Here is a 20,787-nt window from a genome sequence, read left to right on the forward strand (position 1 = left end):
AAACAGGCAGATTTCTCAAGTGGACGCATCTGTCCACAAGTGTCTACCAGGCCCACTTGTGACTTCTTCATGATCGACTTAATAGATTGATGGGCCGCAAACAAAAAAACTACTTATTTTTGTCCACAGAATCAGAGATGATATTCTATTGACATTGGTGATTTTTTTTACCAGGAGGTCAGGGCTGCCAACCTCCCGCAGCATTTTTTACTGACAAAACTTGGAATATTTACTGGCGGAGCACATTTTTTTACTGGCAACCTGAGAAATTACAGAACTCCTATTGAAAACTAACACAGTGAATATTTGAACAGTATAAACATGATATGGAACCACTGACAATACCTATAACAAAGTAATTTGCTTGATTTACACTTAAAAAGTCAACACAGCATGAAATTATCAGCCCCTAATATTTACTGGCTTTTTTAAAAAATCATTGATTTTTACAAACTGTCAGTAAATTTACTGGCGGTTGGCAACCCTGGTTGGAACATCCTCTTTTGCAAAGACTATTCCTTGCAATAAAGCATTTATCAATGCACCTTTAGACATTTTTTGCAAGCAATGCATCACTTGCTTTTTATCAGATCTTACCGCTGTAGAAATGGTATTTGATTACTGATCGTTTCCTCTAGTTCTATAATAAGGTGTTAATCAAATGTATAACACTCATGATTCAAGTATCAGAGGGGCTGATATATTCAAGATCTACAGTATGGGTAGCAGCTGCATTATAACACTCTAGGACTGACGGTACTGCTGCAGCTCTCCTGCTCTCCCCCTCTCCCCACCTGTGTTGGTTCAGCTGCTGCCTGTGCAGTTTTGCAGTCACACACTGAGCATCAAGTGAATTCAGCACAGTCTTCAGTTGGAAAAAATGAGGGATCCGCAACCTGCAGAGAAATCTGCTCTGCAGAAGGATGGATTTGATCCTAAGACAAAAGGTATGGATACAAATACCTATCATATCATCTATGTCTGTGCCCATGCAGCAATGAATCCATTGCATTTTTATCCAGGCAACCTTCATTTCACAAATAAGGACATTAGATTACACAATTCTTTAAAAGCAGAACAGTAATCTCTCTAATGCAGTTGCATTTGATTCAAGCTAAAAGGACTAGCTTCTTATTCCATATCTATTTATCTATCTAGAATGTTATGTCTATCATTTAAACCATCTATCAGTACCATCTATCTATCTATCTATCTATCTATCTATCTATCTATCTATCTATCTATCTATCTATCTATCTATATCCGGCTTGCTGTCATCTCTTTCTGTAGTACATCTGTCTTTCTGTTCATACATATACCATGTATATTTCACAATACCATGTTTTTTGTTTTTTTTTATATTGTATGTGTCTCATAATTAACACAGGCTGCCTTTTCAACACAATAGATGTCACACTGTCTTCTATTCATGCGTAGACAGATGGCACCAGCCACACCATTTGTGCAATGCCTTTAAAGAATATCACCAGTTGCTTACAATAAGTGAAGAACTAGTTATCTAGCAGTAAATTAGTACTGATGCAACCTGTCTTTGTATTGAATTATGGTTAGCCCTTAACAGTTCTGTTTGAGTATGACTTTAGGAGTATCTCTTTCCTAAGATGTGCAATGTGACTGTAAAGCTCAATTTGAAAATACATTTTTTACTACAAGTTTAAAAAAAACAAAACATCATGCATTGTTCACGATCTTGGCAATTTTTGGCACAGCTGCCGTAAAAATGTTTGGACATACAATTCTATGTATGAATTCTGCATTCTATAGTTGAGTGGATGGTAGGCTGTAGCTACACTGAGATAATGAAGGTTGTGTTGGTTATCCTGCTATATGGTATGCAGAGAGGACTCTATACTGTGCAGCCTAGAATGTGTAGAATCTGCAAAAAGTACAAGTAACAATAATGGTATAGAATGGTAATATTGGAGACGCCTGTCCAGCATAATACGTGTGTGATGGGAGATGTGTGTTATTAGGAGTGGGAGTACAGACGTATATGTTGACGTGTGTGGAGAAAATAGACCTGGAGATGTCTAGTGGTGGGGGCAGTAGAGATTGAGGAAAATGGAGCGAGATCTCTGATTATGATGTGTGAACCTGCAGTGAGTCACACTATACCAGTGTAAAGAGCAGAGTTAGCAGTAGCATGTGTGATTAGAGTTGGATCATGTGATATGTTAAGCACATAACTGCAATATACAAATGAGGAATTGTGTAATAAAAATGTTAATCAGAGAAAGATATGTGATCAAGGGAGGAAAAAAAAAGGAGTAACACTTACATTGTCTACAATGAGTAGATAAGAGCTATTCATGCATGCACAAATGTTTTATATGACTAGGGATATTTATAGTCGGCATTTGCAAAAACTAGAAAAGCTTGAAAAGGCCTAGCAAAAGCATATGTGAATGTACAAGTGTTAGAAAGTGCTATCAAACATTTTGAAAGTGCTTCATTGAAAGTGGAAAGGTTTTTTTACAGATATTTTGTATGGCATTTCCTGTGAAATTGCTTGTAATCAAGCATTTTAATTGTTTATGCAGGGTTTTTTGTGGAAATGTCCTTAATGCTTCGAATGACAACATAACGGTGTGAACATTTCTTGGTTAAACAATAGGGCTAGAAAGTCCTATACCTGCGCAAAAAGGACAAAACCTGTGAAGCAAATGGTGGTTATGAATTGTGCTAAAGAATATGTTCTTGGGTGGGACTTCCGGGACACATCACTTCTGCCAGCTTGGAACGCAGGTGGAATGCAAACCGGCATTTCCACGCTGATTTTAATGCTGGAACTACTTTATCCTAGTGTAAGTGTAATTTTACTTTGAAACAAAAAAGAAAAAGTGAGCGCTAGCTCAAGATGACTCTTTGCTTCAGAGTAACAGTCTAAGGCATATCATTGTTTGCCATCTGTTAAGTGTTTAGATTGGTGGAGGTGCACGATTGTGACAGACCTTTCCCAAACACATTGGGTGATGTTTATTTGATGCTGTATTTTTTCCACTTTCTGGTGAGTGGTTAGACATATCACACATATTGCTGGATTTATCCTGGTATACACAGAAGATTTTTTTTTAAGTCAAGCCCCGGATTTATATTTTGGGACTTTATTCATACTATAAGACTTTTGTTTACTAACCACAGTGAAGCGCTGCACACCCCCTGTTGTTTTGTTTGCAATTTTACTTTGTTCTTAATATATTTTCAACATACTACACCGTAAGAGGTTCCTCTTCTCTCCTCCTCTTTATGCAAGCTTTATGCTGAGTGTTTAAAGGCGCCGGAGCACCATTATGGCCGGTTTGGTTCTGGATGCCTTCCGTACATTCGAGTCATTGGCTGAATGGGTGGAGTGGTGGTTGAGTGGATAGAAGAAGAGTGTTCTGAACCCAGAAACTTGCCAACAAGAGATCACCAAATGCTGTTCTTGACTTCCTGTAAAAAGGGGTCAAGAGGTTCTGGTGAGTGAGCTGTACACACACATGCTGGTTGAGAGGAGGCACAATCATTCACTTTGGTGTTGAAGTATCATGTTTTTGCTTGGATTCACTTTGGACTTTTTTTTTTGTTTCTTGTTGGAATCAATGGACACTGTTTACTGTTTATGGTATATTGGGATAGAATTGACATCTTTTTGGTGTAAGCACTTATATGTTTAGTGGCACAAATGTATCTAATTTCTTATATATTACTATAATTTAATTTGATTTTTTTTATTTTCTTTTAATTGCTAGCATATGTAAATTGGGTCACGGTTATCAGTCATTTCCTTTTTGTGAACAATTCTTGCTCAGCAAATCTTCAAGAGGGTGGCAGACAACTTTCTTACCCAAGTGAACATACTTTCTTTGTATGCACACAAATGTAATATGAATTATGGTTTTCTTTTAGTCATACAAAGAGTTAGGCTTTAATAGGTAAGTGGTCAAAGGCTAGGTAACTACAAAGTGGCCTTGGGTGCATTAAACCCAGCCCTGTCCACAAACAAATTTTATGTAGATATTTGTAAATTGCATTCACCAAGGGTAGCAGAAGTATGGGACTCTATTGAAATCTCAGGCATACTTTCCTGAAAAAGGTAATGCAGCATGTCATTTTCCATTGTCATTGTCCATTAAATGTTACATGCACTTATCGAGCCTGCACCGCTAGAGTGCCCCAACCCCTTCTGCCAGCAGTTTTATAAGAGCACATACTTACCTGTCATTGATCCCCTGAGTGGTCTGCCCAGCACCGCACAACACTTTCTCCTACTTCCTCCCACACATGCACACCATGGACTCCTTCCTATACAAACTAAGTACACATCTCTAGGACCTTCCTGGACATAGTGGGAGATTCACTCTGTTTCAAGCATTCCCTTTTCCAGGTGCCAATCAGAATTCACACAAAGTGTACTTGGTTACATTTTAGATAATAGTGCAACAGGCACTTGAATTTTAAAGTACAAAATGTTTTTAAAGCCAAATATTTTTAATGTTTTGTACAGAAAGGGCAAGAGACATTTTTTTTACTCCTTTTTTCCAGATGGGAAGATTTAGACAGTGTCTTAGAAATTTCATAGCTTGGCAACTCCCATCATAATATTGATTCTAATAATAACTACTGCAGTAGGAAACATGCAAAAATATACACTAAGCATCTTTCTAAATAACTGTTCTTCTTTGTTCTGCCCCACTTTTATGTAATTTTTTCAATGTTGTATTGAACTGCATGAGGGGAACAGGGGAGCACAGTGCTCAGTGCTTTAAGGTAATGAGTGGCACAATAGAAGTTGTTCACATCAAAACTTTGAGTTTTATTACAAGCATGAAAATTGAATCATGATACATTTTAAAAGACTCAACTGAAATTGTTTTAGAGGACAAGGTAAAGGTCATATCACTCAAAATGCACCTTTCAGAGTTTTTTCCCTACTACATGTTCCAATGCATTGGTGTGAACAAACTATACTGGAAACAGTGGATTTCTCATCTTCAAATTCTGAAATTTGTCTACACTGAAAAATGCTGCTGAATGCATGTCACTTCTTCAGATGTAAACAAGCCCCCATTCAGCATATAATAAAATGAATACTTCTTCAAGCGTTTAGGAACATTTAGCTTTTAAATGGACCTTGCAGTTAAAATGCAAGGTCTACTTTTTAAAAATAACCTGGTTAGATGTTATACTCACTTTTCTTCTGGCTTCCATCTTCAGCACTGTGGCGAGGGTGCAGCCATCCTTCTTCTGGTGAGATCCGGGGAACTTAGAGTAGATCAAAACTTGCTGAGAAGGTGCTCCCAGCACTGTTCTGCAGGATCTTCCCATGAAACTTGGTGTAATCACCATTCCCCAGGATCTTTAAAAGGATGACGTCATCCCATGCATCATGGAAGACAAAGAAAAGATGAGCATAATACCTAACTTTTTTACACCTTTAGCTGAGTGTCGGTTGATTCTGGGTTACAGGAGTGCTGAACGTAGTTCACCCCTGTTATCCTACAGGAGAAATATGGCCAAAAGAGCTTTGGGCATACTTTTCCTTCAATAAGCAGACACACTGGACCTGCACATTACTTCTTGTGAGAAGCTAGACCTAAAATTCTACTCTGTGAAGGAAAGTTCACTTTCTCAGGGTTAGATGATCTGAAAATAGACATTCACGCCTTAGCCAGCTGAAAGCAGTTTGTTAATTTACTCACAAGAGCTAGATATTTTCAGCATTGCAGAGGATTTTTGCACCCCACTTGTTTAACTGTTTTCACTTAAATGGCAGTATCGGTAAAAGAGGACACTTAAGTTATTCTTAATCTTAATCATTCCTTGTTTGGTCTTGGTCTGCCCTCTCTTTGATAGGTGCTTTTCTTTAGTCAGGAGACAGCATGTCAGTGAGTGTGGTGTTGGGAGGCATGGCTCAGTTGGGAGGAGACCTAGAAGTCATCCCTTGGATTTCTTTGGAGAGTGGGTGAATGAGAGATCACCATGTTCTGTAGTCAGTATACAGGTTCCATCAATCCAGTGGAGTATGGCATCCTTGGCTATACTCCCCCAGGAGTTATTATACATGCCTCCTCTGTGGAGCTGAGGCAAGGGAGAATCATTGGTCCTCTGTGTGGAGTAAAGAAAATAAATTTCTGTCGAAACTTCATGATGCAATACTTGAACTTTGAAATAAGGAGACATTGCTGTGTACGTTTAACATTGGTGTTGAGTTATTCACTTTAAGGTCATTACAGTGGACAAGGGGGCACTCTTTACATCTAGAGGAAAAGAGCTTTCATCACCAAATATGGAAAGTTTTCCGCACAGTAGGAGCTGTGAAAATTTGGAATAGACTCCCTCAAGAGCTGGTTCTGGATTCTTTCCTAAATGTACATAATTTTACTGGGTACTAACATTTATAGGGAAAGTTGATTCAGGAAGGAATTTATTTCCCCATCTGTAGCAAATTGGATCATGCTTTGCTGTTTTTTTTTTTTTTTGCCTCCCTCTGGATCAACTGTAGGTTGTGTATATGGGATTGTATGATGTTTTTTATTGGTTGAACTAGATGAACTTGTGTCTTTTTTCAACCTGACTAACAATGTAACTATATAAAAGTTAATTACAGTTGATTGCTTTACCTTGAAAACTGACTGAAACATAATAACACTCTCCTCTTTTGAACTGGCTACTACTGAAGAGGTTACAAAACTTTTCTCAGATGCCCACCTAACCAATTGTCCCTTGGATCCTGTTCTCTCACAACTACTACGGTCACCCTCTTCTTCTATCCTATGCTCCCTCACTCACATCTTCAATCCCTCCTTCTCTAGTGGCACCTTCCCCTCCCCTCTAAAACATGTGCAGATCACTCCCATACTTAAAAAGCCCTCACTGGACCCCACCAATCTAAACAACTTAAGACCCATCTCATTGCTCCCATTCACCTCTAAACTTCTAGAATGCTTAGTGTACAACGGTCTTAGCGCCTACTTCAGTGAAAATAAACTTCTTGACCCATTACAGTCTGGCTTTCGCTCGCAGCACTCCACGGAAACTGCCTTACTAAAAATCACTAACGATTTACTAACTGCTAAAATCAACAAACAATACTCCATACTCCTACTACTTGACCTCTCTGCGGCCTTTGATACTGTTGACCACCTGCTCCTTCCCAATAAACTACATTCCCTTGGCCTCCGAGATTCTGCTCTATCCTGGTTCTCTGCCTATCTATCACAGCGCTCCTTCAGTGTCACCTACAACTCTGTATCCTCCTCTTCATTGCCCCTTTCTGTGGGGGTCCCCCAAGGCTCTGTTCTTGGACCTCTTCTCTATCTACACCTCCTCCCTTGGTCACTTGATAACCGTGCACGGCTTCCAATACCACTTAAACGCTGATGACACCCAAATCTGTCTACTCCTTACCTCACCTCCTTCAGTCTCCTCTCACATTACTAACTTACTAACTGACATATCAGCATGGATGTTGCACCACTTCCTTAAACTAAATCTCTCTACAACTGAGTTATTAATATTCCCCCCTGCATATGCCCCCCTCCATGACTTTTCCATCAAAATCAACAATGCAACTATCAGCCCCTCCCCTTACACCAGGGTACTAGGTGTAATCCTAGACTTTGACTTGTCATTTCAGCCCCAAGTCCAATCATTGTCAGGAGTTTATAGAATTCACCTCTGTAACATCTCTAAAATTCGCCCCTTTTTAACAAATGAAACCACCAAACTCCTCATTCATTCCCTTGTTATTTCTCGCCTTAACTATTGCAACTCCCTTCTCATTGGCCTGCCTTTTCATAGGCTATACCCTCTTCAGTCTATCATAAATGCTGCTGCCAGACTTATACACCTTACCAACCGCTCAGTGTCTGCCAACCCTTTCCTCCAATCCCTACACTGGCTCCCAATCACCCAGCAAATTAAATTCAAAATACTAACCACAACATACAAAGCCATTCACAACTCTGCCCCGGGCTACATCACCAATCTTGTCTCCAAATATCACCCAAATCGTCCTCTCCGCTCTTCTCAAGACCTCCTACTCTCAAGCTATCTCGTCTCCTCCTCCCATGCTCGTCTCCAGGATTTCTCCAGAGCCTCTCCCATCCTCTGGAACTCACTACCTCCACTGGTCCGGCTATTCTTGCTACCTTCAGGCGATTCCTGAAAACTCATCTCTTCAGGAAAGCCCATCACGTCTCCAACTAATCTCCTACCACTTCCATCAGCTCATTCCCCACAGTTACAACCTTTTGTACCACCCACCCTATTAGATTGTAAGCTGTTCTGAGTAGGGCCCTCTTAATCCTCTTGTATTTTTTTGTATTGCCTCCTTTTATATTGTAAAGTGCTGTGTAAACTGTTGGTGCTATATTAATCTTGTATAATAATAATAAAAATAATGAAATGTATTGAATCTTCACACTTAATTACATTTGGAAAGGACTGTCTTAATCCACTGTTCATAGGGTCCTAAGCCAAACTTTCCCTCTGGGGAACCCTCCCAGAACCTTCTTAATAAAATTATTGAACTATAAAAACAGAAAAATCCCACTCAAGAAAACTAGAGGAAGACCTTTATTAGCACCATTAATGGTAATAAAGTAGTACTATTTCTCAGCTGTGATTCAAAAAGGGATTATTGTTTTCCTATTGTTTAAAAGGGTGTTATCATTGACTTTTTCACAATGACACTCCAGAGGATGCTGTCATTGACTGTCAAGCTACCTTCGCTGTAACCTCCCATGTTACCTTGTGTGGATGTTTTTTCACTCACCTGTGTTTTTCTCTCCACTATTTTGGAAAGGGTGTTTGTTGTTTTTCTTACTATTTTCATTTGAATGGTGACTGACAAGCTGCAGGAGAGACTCAATAATTTGCTTACCCCATGCTACTCCTAATTGTCTTGAAAGTTACCTGTGCAAACTCTCATCTGGAGGGAATTACAAATGCATACAACTGTTTCCTTCCCATAATGATATTTCCTGATTGTTACCATGTGGAGTATACCAAATATTAACGTTATCTTCTGGAATTTGAAGGTTCTCCGTGACCCAATTAAAAAACGTACTATGTTTTGTCAGTGGTTTGTCTTCAGGAGTCATATATTAATAAAGACTGTGCACACTTCCTTAAAAAAAGTGCAATTCCAGCATTCTATACAATATTATAATATCAATTACTTGCGTGGAGTAAGCATCCTTTTTCCTGCAGGCAGACCCTGCTCTACCATAAGGTGAATATAATTTTATGCTTTGCATTATTTATTCCATTACATGCATTTTGACCAACATTTACATTACACCTAAACGGTCCTGAGTTTCTAAAAAGTTTTGCTCAATTTCTGGCAGACAAGTCTAATCTCCTTGTTATTACTGTATATCGAGGGACTTCAAAAATACACATAATCCCCTCACTAGACATACACATACCTATTCAATAGGTTCCAAAACAGGACAGGGTCGGTAACAGCAGAGCAGATGAGCAGAAGGAGCAGGCATAAGCATATTCCAGTGTCAATCCAGGGGTCAGTACAGGTGGCATTCAGGCAGAGTCAGAGGCAGGATCAGGTCGGCAACAGAAGAACAGCAGGAACTGATAACAGGAACACAGGAACGTAATAGACCAAACAGCACTGACACACTGCACTATTCGCATGTGCACCTGCTAACTGGTCACAGGCAGGATTTCTTAGGCTTGTGTGTCTTCGCACACAAATGTTCATTTCCTGACATTGCGCCCCCCACCATGGGCAGCCTGGGCCTGCTTCTCTCCCGAGAAAACTTTAGGCTTTGTTTCTGCTGCTCTTGTTAAGGGTACAATCGATACAGGAGCTGACGTAATCTTTGTAGTCCTTGACTAGATCTGGCCACCAGAACAGGCGTTGGATTAAATAGGTGGTTTTACCAATCCCGAAGTGACCAGCTAGTGGATGATCATAACAGAGCTTGAGTACTGGTAAACAGACCTCTTCAGGCACAAAAAAATTCTTCCAACCACAGCAACTCTTGCTTAGTTGTCATTGGAACTCCTGAGGGGGTGTCACCCCAACTGATGCTTGTTTAACCTGGGTTAAAAGGTCCGTTTGTAATAATAATAAGTTCCTGGCTGATAGGATGGTATCAGAGGAAGGTGGTTGTTTAGGGTCGTCGAACATACGAGACAGAGCATTTGGTGTTCTTGGACCCGGGTCTGTATGTGATGTGAAACACCATTCTAGAAAAGAAGAGTGCCCACTTGGCTTGACGAAGTCTCAGTCGCTTGTTAGTCTTGGAAGTCTCGCCTTTAGGTACTCAAAGTTCATATGATCAGTGTAGATCAGGATGGGATGCGCTGCTCCTTCCAGGGGGTACCACCATTCTTCCAGCATGGACTTCATGGTCTCCTACATTCATGGTCTCCCACATCAGAGTTCTTTTCAGCGATAGAAAGCTTATGCGAGAAGAATGCTATGGGGTTCAGCAGAGTCTTAAATTCCTGGTGCTGTGATGGAACTGCACCTACCACGTCTTCGGGAAGCATCCATCTCAAGCATATAAAAAAGAGCTGGTCGGAATGGATTAGAATGGGTGCAGACGTGAACAATCCCTTTAGCCTTTCAAAAGTAGTCTGGACCTCAGAAAACCAACAAAAAAGCATGTTCTGATCAGTTAATCATGTAATAGGGGCGATGATTTCAGAAAATCCCTTAATGAAACCTGGTAGAAGTTAGCAAAACTGATAAAACCTTGAATTCCTTTCTTATCGGTTAGAGCGGGTCAGTCCAGCATAGCAGAAACTGTCTGTGGATCCATCTTGATTCCTTCAGTGGAGAGAATGAATCCCAATAACTGAATGCTCTGTTGCTCAGATTCACACTTTTCTGATTTTGCGTAAAGTCTGTGTTGCCTGAGCAGGCTAAGAACTTTCTTGACATGTGTATGATGAAGTTCCAGGGAGACAGAAAATGTCAAAATATAAAGATAAACAATGACAAAAATGTCCAGGAAGTCCTTGAATAAAAAGTACTGAAACGCGACTGGCGCGTTGCACAGGCCACTTGGTCTAAAGAGGAATCTGATACTGCATTGCGAAGGACAAGCTGCAGGTCCCTGATTCAATGATTGCGGACACCGGAATAGTTCTTCCTGAAAGCTGAAAGGAGATAGGAAGTGTTATTATTATTATTATTGTTATTATACAGGATTTATATAGCGCCAACAGTTTACGCAGCACTTTACAAAATAAAAGGGAGACAATACAGTTATAATACAATAAAATACAAGAGGATTAAGAGGGCCCTGCTCAGAAGAGCTTACAATCTAATAGGGTGGGGCAGGTGGTACAAAATGTTGTAACTGTGGAGAATGAGCTGATGGAAGTGGTAAAAGATTAGTTAGAGACGTGATAGGCTTTCCTAAAGGGATGAGTTTTCAGTGATTACCTGAAGGTAGCAAGGAGTAGGGGATAGCCGGACAGGTGGATTTAGCGAGTTCCAGAGGATGGGAGAGGCTCTGGAGAAATCCTGGAGATGAGCATGAGAGGAGGAGATGAGAGAGCTTGAGAGTAGGAGGTCTTGAGAAGAGCGGAGAGGACAATTTGGGTGATATTTGGAGACAAGATTGGTGATGTAGCTTGGGGCAGAGTTGTGAATGGCTTTGTATGTTGTGGTTAGTATTTTGAATTTAATTCGCTGGGTGATTGGGAGCCAGTGTAGAGATTGGAGGAGAAGGTTGGCAGACACTGAGCGGTTAGTAAGGTGTATAAGTGTGGCAGCAGCATTTATGATAGACTGAAGAGGGAATAGCCTATAAAGAGGCAGGCCAATGAGAAGGGAGTTGCAATAGTCAAGGCGAGAGATAACAAGGTGAATGAGTGAATGAGGAGCTTGATAGTTTCATTTGTTAAAAGGAGCGAATTTTAGAGATGTTACAGAGGTGAATTCTACAAACTTTTGACAACGATTGGATTTGAGGCTGAAAAGTCATAGTCTAGGATTGCACCTAGTACCCTGGCGTGAGGGGAGGGACTGATGGTTGCATTGTTGATTTTGATGGAAAAGTCATGGAGGGGGGCACGGGCAGGGAGGAATATTAATAGCTCAGTTTTAGAGAGATTTAATTTAAGGAAGTGGTGCGACATCCATGCTGATATGTCAATTAGTAATGCGAGAGGAGACTGAAGGAGTGAGGTGAGTAGACAGATAAATTTGGGTGTCATCAGCGTATAATGGGTATTGGAAGCCGTGGGCGGTTATCAAGTGACCAAGGGAGGAGGTAGATAGAGAAGCGAAGGGGTCCAAGAACAGAGCCTTGGGGGCTCCCACAGAAAGGAGCAATGGAGAGGAGGAGACAGAGTTGTAGGTGACACTGAAGGAGCGCTGTGATAAATAGGCAGAGAACCAGGATAGAGCAGAATCTCGGAGGCCAAGGAAATGTAGTTTATTGAGAAGGAGCGGGTGGTCAACAGTATCAGAGGCCGCAGAGAGGTCAAATAGTAGGAATATGGAGTACTGGATGTTGGTTTTAGCAGTTAGTAAATTGTTAGTGAGTTTTAGTAAGGCAGTTTCCGTGGAGTGCTGCAAGCGAAAGCCAGACTGTAATGGGTCAAGAAGGTTATTTTCACTGAGGTAGGAGCTAAGAAGGTTGTACACTAAGCGTTCTAGAAGTTTAGAGGTGAATGGGAGCAATGAGATGGGTCCTAAGTTGTTCAGGTTGGTAGGGTCCAGTGAGGACTTTTTAAGTATGGGAGTGATCTGCGCATGTTTTAGAGGGGAGGGGAAGGTGCCACTAGAGAGGGAGAGATTGAAGATGTGAGTGAGGGAGCATAGGATAGAAGAAGAGGGTGACCGTAGTAGTTGTGAGGGAACAAGATCCAAGGGACAATTGGTTAGGTGTGCATCTGAGAAAAGTTTTGTAACCTCTTCAGTAGTAGCCAATTCAAAAGAGGAGAGTGTTGAATGTGCTGTTAGGCAAGGTATGTTGGGTGGGCAAGATGCATGTACAGTGGAGGTGTCCTCACGAATTGCATCAATCTTGTATTTGAAGTGATTGGCAATCTCTTGGGCAGTGAGTGAGTTAGTGGGTAGAGGGGGTGGGGGACGAAGCAGAGAGTTTAAGGTCGAGAAGAGCCGACGGGGACTGGATGACAAGGAATTAATAAGAGAGACAAAGTAGGCATGTTTGGCAGCAGTAGGCTTGTTTGGCAGCAGTGTTACTTGAGTAGAGGTAGTCAGAGCTGATAGGGTACTAGTAGAAGAGATGGACAGGCACTTAACGTGATTTCAAAGAACAGTTCTGCACGTAATGACCTGCCTCTCCACAGTATAGGCATAGGTTATGCTGCCTGCAATGTTGACTTTCCTTTGGTGTAAGCAAAGGGCATAGGAGACCCAACTGTATGGGTTCGGGTTCATTGGATGCAGGTGCAGCTGGAAGAACCGGGTTGACTGGTGACGACACCTTAGGCAGCATCCATACAGGATGGACTTGGCTGGTGGATCTCTCAAGCCGACGTTCTCTGAGTCGTCAGTCTATCTGGATTGAAAGGGCAATCAGTCCCTTCAAAGAACTAGGTACTCCTACCTGGCCAGTTCATCTTTCAGAGGTTCAGAAAGTCCCAGGTGAAATTGGTGATGCAGTGCAGAGTCATTCCAGCTTGTGTCAGAACTCCAACGTCTGAATTCTGTCACATAGTCTTCAATCGCTCTGCAGCCTCGTTGGAGAGAGTGGCGAGCTGCCTCTGCAGAAGCCGCACGCTGAGGGTCATCATATAGCTGGGCCACGGTTTTGAAAAAGATGTTAAGAGTAGTCAATTTGGCATCTTCCTTCTCCAGGAGACGATGATCCTATGTTTGAGGTTTCCCCTGCAGCAGAGAAATGACAAAACTCACTTTTGTGGCTTCTAGGGAAAAAGTGCGGGGCTGCAATGCAAAGTATAGCTGACATGCATTGCGAAACACCCTGAATAGGGGTGTAACATGTAATATGTTACTAAAGATGAACCGATCCTTTAACCCACTTTTATCTGTGGTGGGAAGGGTAAACATACTAAAAATTATATGGATACTGTTTAGCTTCTCAGTTGCAATTTATGGTCAGATAGGGTTACATGAACAAAATTCAGGCAGTTTTGGCCACAATCACTTCCACACCCTCCCTTGTTCAATTTCTAGAAGATGGACAACTTGGGTAACTATAACTGCTTACTTTACCCCTTTATATAAAGAATATGCTACAATATAAGGCATATACCACATTTACCCCCTTATGTAATAATTATAACCTGGAGGAAATCATTATGCTGGGAGGTTTGGAAGCATGGCAAGCAAAAAGGGTTATGCTTCTTCACCAGCTGCATACTGACAATGATTGTAAATAATTTTCTCAAATACAAAGCTAGTATGATATGCATAGAGAATTCTTTTATAGGTTCCTTCGGTTCGTACATCATGTCCCAAACTGCTCAGTATAAACGTAACCCTCTGAGATCAATTGTGAATCTCACTCCATATAGATCTTTAACAAGAATATATTATACTCTTTCTCTTATTTATATAATATATATATATATATATATATATACACAAACACTGTATATAATATATCTTATTGTATATATATATAATCCTCTTTCTTAAATACTCCACCACTACAATGCAAACAACAGAGGGGGGAATGTATATCTCCATATACTGGGACTTTAAATGAAGCGCACAAGGAAAGGGGGGTAGTGCGCCTCCATCCCTAATTATAAATTCAAAAAATAATAAAAGAGTATGGGACTTTAAATGAGGCAGGTTCAAACACAAATTTGAGAGTAAAAATAAATACTTTTAATGTACATGAGTATCAAGTTGCGTAACGTTATATATAACAAAAAATTGCTCAGTGCATATGCAGACATCTTGGAAAGTAAATTGCATACATATAAACAGAGTGTAAAACATAATTGCCATAACAAGGGGACAATAATACATATTTCATGAGTATAACTTGTAATATACAGTAAAATTCATAAAAATCTTGGTGGAAATGTGAGGGGTTACATCCTCAACAGCTCGACGCGTTTCGTCGGTTAGCCGACTCATCAGGAGCGGATATTGAATATCTGTAAATAATGGAGATGTTCTAAATCAAAAAATGGGGCCCATGATATGGAAAGTATTATATGTAAAAAGATATATATAGAGCATAGAGATGGTCAAATCCACAAACTTACATCCCATTGGAACACTGAACTCCGAATAATCCCGGTGTGCAGGGGTCACCATATCAAGCCTCCCCGGGAGCTGAGGTATAGAAGTCCGTCCATAAGTAACAGGCCCACACTGAAAACGTCCCCAACCAGGAAACAAATGTAGTATATTGGGTATTGTGCCAATAGTGGCCAGTAAATCTGTAAGATAATTAAAAATATTGTATATGATACACCCGGCAGCACTGTCAAGCATAGAAAAAATAGGGATACATGGGAGGAAAAAAGGTAAAAATAGGGTGACAAAAGTGCAGGATGGGGTGTAGGTAGTGATATACCTGCTGGATAGTGTGCAAAGCAGAGATAAAGGTGGGATGTAAAGGGGGACCAGTGAGAATTCTGAAAGAATAAGTAAGCAAACACTGGGAGCGTGCTTACAGAGAAGAAACCTATTCGGTGATGTTCATGAGACAACGATACAAGTATAGAGTGGAAAAAAGGTGAAAAAGTAGAATATAAACAAGCCGTGACATATAGAATTACCCTGTAGTACCAGGTATAGGTTGTACGTGTGCAGTAAATCAAGCAGTGCAAGCCGGTCATCTGGTCAGTTGTAAATGGGGACTCCCAGGTGAGCCGGTCAAATAGGGCAGACAATACCAACGTCACGCAAGCGTGATGACGGGCGGGAAGCGTCTGCCCGCCAATGGCGCCAGACCTAATCCCGCCAATGTATCAGCCAGATGGAGAAACCGCAAAACCAGACGGCGCCAACTAAGGACGTCACTGGTGCGGAATGCGTGGCGTCGATACGCACGAGGCTAGCGGTCCCCATGACACCCGTGAATAGCAAGGGCGGCAAGGGGCGGCGCCTGATGCGAATCGCAGCTCCCGGGAAATGGAAGACAAAGGCAACCAAAGCAAAGCAGGCACGATGAACAATATCCACTAGGGATGAAAAAACTGTGGAGCATAAGTCGGTACAAAAAAGGGGGGGAAAATATCTAAAACCCCACGTATCGCAAGTGCATAAAAAATAGTACATAACATCCAGAGGTTGGGGATTATAAGGTCCCATCAAACCTTCGGGTAGATATATGAGTATAAAAGGGGTAGCTACATGCTACCCATTGTGTAGGAACTCTGCCTCCATCCCGGTTTCAACATACAACAGAGGGGGGAATGTATATCTCCATATACTGGGACTTTAAATGAAGCGCACAAGGAAAGGGGGGTAGTGCGCCTCCATCCCTAATTATAAATTCAAAAAATAATAAAAGAGTATGGGACTTTAAATGAGGCAGGTTCAAACACAAATTTGAGAGTAAAAATAAATACTTTTAATGTACATGAGTATCAAGTTGCGTAACGTTATATATAACAAAAAATTGCTCAGTGCATATGCAGACATCTTGGAAAGTAAATTGCATACATATAAACAGAGTGTAAAACATAATTGCCATAACAAGGGGACAATAATACATATTTCATGAGTATAACTTGTAATATACAGTAAAATTCATAAAAATCTTGGTGGAAATGTGAGGGGTTACATCCTCAACAGCTCGACGCGTTTCGTCGGTTAGCCGACTCATCAGGAGCGGATATTGAATATCTGTAAATAATGGAGATGTTCTAAATCAAAAAATGGGGCCCATGATATGGAAAGTATTATATGTAAAAAGATATATATAGAGCATAGAGATGGTCAAATCCACAAACTTACATCCCATTGGAACACTGAACTCCGAATAATCCCGGTGTGCAGGGGTCACCATATCAAGCCTCCCCGGGAGCTGAGGTATAGAAGTCCGTCCATAAGTAACAGGCCCACACTGAAAACGTCCCCAACCAGGAAACAAATGTAGTATATTGGGTATTGTGCCAATAGTGGCCAGTAAATCTGTAAGATAATTAAAAATATTGTATATGATACACCCGGCAGCACTGTCAAGCATAGAAAAAATAGGGATACATGGGAGGAAAAAAGGTAAAAATAGGGTGACAAAAGTGCAGGATGGGGTGTAGGTAGTGATATACCTGCTGGATAGTGTGCAAAGCAGAGATAAAGGTGGGATGTAAAGGGGGACCAGTGAGAATTCTGAAAGAATAAGTAAGCAAACACTGGGAGCGTGCTTACAGAGAAGAAACCTATTCGGTGATGTTCATGAGACAACGATACAAGTATAGAGTGGAAAAAAGGTGAAAAAGTAGAATATAAACAAGCCGTGACATATAGAATTACCCTGTAGTACCAGGTATAGGTTGTACGTGTGCAGTAAATCAAGCAGTGCAAGCCGGTCATCTGGTCAGTTGTAAATGGGGACTCCCAGGTGAGCCGGTCAAATAGGGCAGACAATACCAACGTCACGCAAGCGTGATGACGGGCGGGAAGCGTCTGCCCGCCAATGGCGCCAGACCTAATCCCGCCAATGTATCAGCCAGATGGAGAAACCGCAAAACCAGACGGCGCCAACTAAGGACGTCACTGGTGCGGAATGCGTGGCGTCGATACGCACGAGGCTAGCGGTCCCCATGACACCCGTGAATAGCAAGGGCGGCAAGGGGCGGCGCCTGATGCGAATCGCAGCTCCCGGGAAATGGAAGACAAAGGCAACCAAAGCAAAGCAGGCACGATGAACAATATCCACTAGGGATGAAAAAACTGTGGAGCATAAGTCGGTACAAAAAAGGGGGGGAAAATATCTAAAACCCCACGTATCGCAAGTGCATAAAAAATAGTACATAACATCCAGAGGTTGGGGATTATAAGGTCCCATCAAACCTTCGGGTAGATATATGAGTATAAAAGGGGTAGCTACATGCTACCCATTGTGTAGGAACTCTGCCTCCATCCCGGTTTCAACATACAACAGAGGGGGGAATGTATATCTCCATATACTGGGACTTTAAATGAAGCGCACAAGGAAAGGGGGGTAGTGCGCCTCCATCCCTAATTATAAATTCAAAAAATAATAAAAGAGTATGGGACTTTAAATGAGGCAGGTTCAAACACAAATTTGAGAGTAAAAATAAATACTTTTAATGTACATGAGTATCAAGTTGCGTAACGTTATATATAACAAAAAATTGCTCAGTGCATATGCAGACATCTTGGAAAGTAAATTGCATACATATAAACAGAGTGTAAAACATAATTGCCATAACAAGGGGACAATAATACATATTTCATGAGTATAACTTGTAATATACAGTAAAATTCATAAAAATCTTGGTGGAAATGTGAGGGGTTACATCCTCAACAGCTCGACGCGTTTCGTCGGTTAGCCGACTCATCAGGAGCGGATATTGAATATCTGTAAATAATGGAGATGTTCTAAATCAAAAAATGGGGCCCATGATATGGAAAGTATTATATGTAAAAAGATATATATAGAGCATAGAGATGGTCAAATCCACAAACTTACATCCCATTGGAACACTGAACTCCGAATAATCCCGGTGTGCAGGGGTCACCATATCAAGCCTCCCCGGGAGCTGAGGTATAGAAGTCCGTCCATAAGTAACAGGCCCACACTGAAAACGTCCCCAACCAGGAAACAAATGTAGTATATTGGGTATTGTGCCAATAGTGGCCAGTAAATCTGTAAGATAATTAAAAATATTGTATATGATACACCCGGCAGCACTGTCAAGCATAGAAAAAATAGGGATACATGGGAGGAAAAAAGGTAAAAATAGGGTGACAAAAGTGCAGGATGGGGTGTAGGTAGTGATATACCTGCTGGATAGTGTGCAAAGCAGAGATAAAGGTGGGATGTAAAGGGGGACCAGTGAGAATTCTGAAAGAATAAGTAAGCAAACACTGGGAGCGTGCTTACAGAGAAGAAACCTATTCGGTGATGTTCATGAGACAACGATACAAGTATAGAGTGGAAAAAAGGTGAAAAAGTAGAATATAAACAAGCCGTGACATATAGAATTACCCTGTAGTACCAGGTATAGGTTGTACGTGTGCAGTAAATCAAGCAGTGCAAGCCGGTCATCTGGTCAGTTGTAAATGGGGACTCCCAGGTGAGCCGGTCAAATAGGGCAGACAATACCAACGTCACGCAAGCGTGATGACGGGCGGGAAGCGTCTGCCCGCCAATGGCGCCAGACCTAATCCCGCCAATGTATCAGCCAGATGGAGAAACCGCAAAACCAGACGGCGCCAACTAAGGACGTCACTGGTGCGGAATGCGTGGCGTCGATACGCACGAGGCTAGCGGTCCCCATGACACCCGTGAATAGCAAGGGCGGCAAGGGGCGGCGCCTGATGCGAATCGCAGCTCCCGGGAAATGGAAGACAAAGGCAACCAAAGCAAAGCAGGCACGATGAACAATATCCACTAGGGATGAAAAAACTGTGGAGCATAAGTCGGTACAAAAAAGGGGGGGAAAATATCTAAAACCCCACGTATCGCAAGTGCATAAAAAATAGTACATAACATCCAGAGGTTGGGGATTATAAGGTCCCATCAAACCTTCGGGTAGATATATGAGTATAAAAGGGGTAGCTACATGCTACCCATTGTGTAGGAACTCTGCCTCCATCCCGGTTTCAACATACAACAGAGGGGGGAATGTATATCTCCATATACTGGGACTTTAAATGAAGCGCACAAGGAAAGGGGGGTAGTGCGCCTCCATCCCTAATTATAAATTCAAAAAATAATAAAAGAGTATGGGACTTTAAATGAGGCAGGTTCAAACACAAATTTGAGAGTAAAAATAAATACTTTTAATGTACATGAGTATCAAGTTGCGTAACGTTATATATAACAAAAAATTGCTCAGTGCATATGCAGACATCTTGGAAAGTAAATTGCATACATATAAACAGAGTGTAAAACATAATTGCCATAACAAGGGGACAATAATACATATTTCATGAGTATAACTTGTAATATACAGTAAAATTCATAAAAATCTTGGTGGAAATGTGAGGGGTTACATCCTCAACAGCTCGACGCGTTTCGTCGGTTAGCCGACTCATCAGGAGCGGATATTGAATATCTGTAAATAATGGAGATGTTCTAAATCAAAAAATGGGGCCCATGATATGGAAAGTATTATATGTAAAAAGATATATATAGAGCATAGAGATGGTCAAATCCACAAACTTACATCCCATTGGAACACTGAACTCCGAATAATCCCGGTGTGCAGGGGTCACCATATCAAGCCTCCCCGGGAGCTGAGGTATAGAAGTCCGTCCATAAGTAACAGGCCCACACTGAAAACGTCCCCAACCAGGAAACAAATGTAGTATATTGGGTATTGTGCCAATAGTGGCTTGTGCGCTTCATTTAAAGTCCCAGTATATGGAGATATACATTCCCCCCTCTGTTGTATGTTGAAACCGGGATGGAGGCAGAGTTCCTACACAATGGGTAGCATGTAGCTACCCCTTTTATACTCATATATCTACCCGAAGGTTTGATGGGACCTTATAATCCCCAACCTCTGGATGTTATGTACTATTTTTTATGCACTTGCGATACGTGGGGTTTTAGATATTTTCCCCCCCTTTTTTGTACCGACTTATGCTCCACAGTTTTTTCATCCCTAGTGGATATTGTTCATCGTGCCTGCTTTGCTTTGGTT

The 20,787-nt window shown here is 41.3% G+C and overlaps 1 protein-coding gene and 1 long non-coding RNA gene across 3 annotated transcripts in view; one reads left to right on the plus strand and one right to left on the minus strand.

Moving 5' to 3' along the window:
* Positions 1-731: 731 nt before the first annotated feature.
* MREG (melanoregulin) overlaps positions 732-20,787 on the plus strand; it is a 152,710-nt gene continuing 132,654 nt past the window's right edge. The window contains exon 1 of one of the 2 annotated variants that reach the window (XM_073633581.1): positions 732-947. In XM_073633581.1, coding sequence (XP_073489682.1) covers positions 881-947 — 67 coding nt within the window. In that variant the 5' untranslated portion in view covers positions 732-880. The remainder of the gene's footprint in view (positions 948-20,787) is intronic. The other variant, XM_073633580.1, reaches the window with a different exon arrangement.
* Positions 14,659-20,465, minus strand: LOC141146863 (uncharacterized). Its single transcript, XR_012244992.1, has 5 exons — positions 20,308-20,465; positions 18,606-20,196; positions 16,904-18,494; positions 15,202-16,792; positions 14,659-15,090 (listed from the first exon to the last, which is right to left on the minus strand). It is a non-coding gene; the product is annotated as an uncharacterized lncRNA (long non-coding RNA).

The sequence above is a fragment of the Aquarana catesbeiana genome, linkage group LG06 (genome assembly GCF_042186555.1).
Source record: "Aquarana catesbeiana isolate 2022-GZ linkage group LG06, ASM4218655v1, whole genome shotgun sequence".
Taxonomy (NCBI): Eukaryota; Metazoa; Chordata; class Amphibia; order Anura; family Ranidae; genus Aquarana; species Aquarana catesbeiana.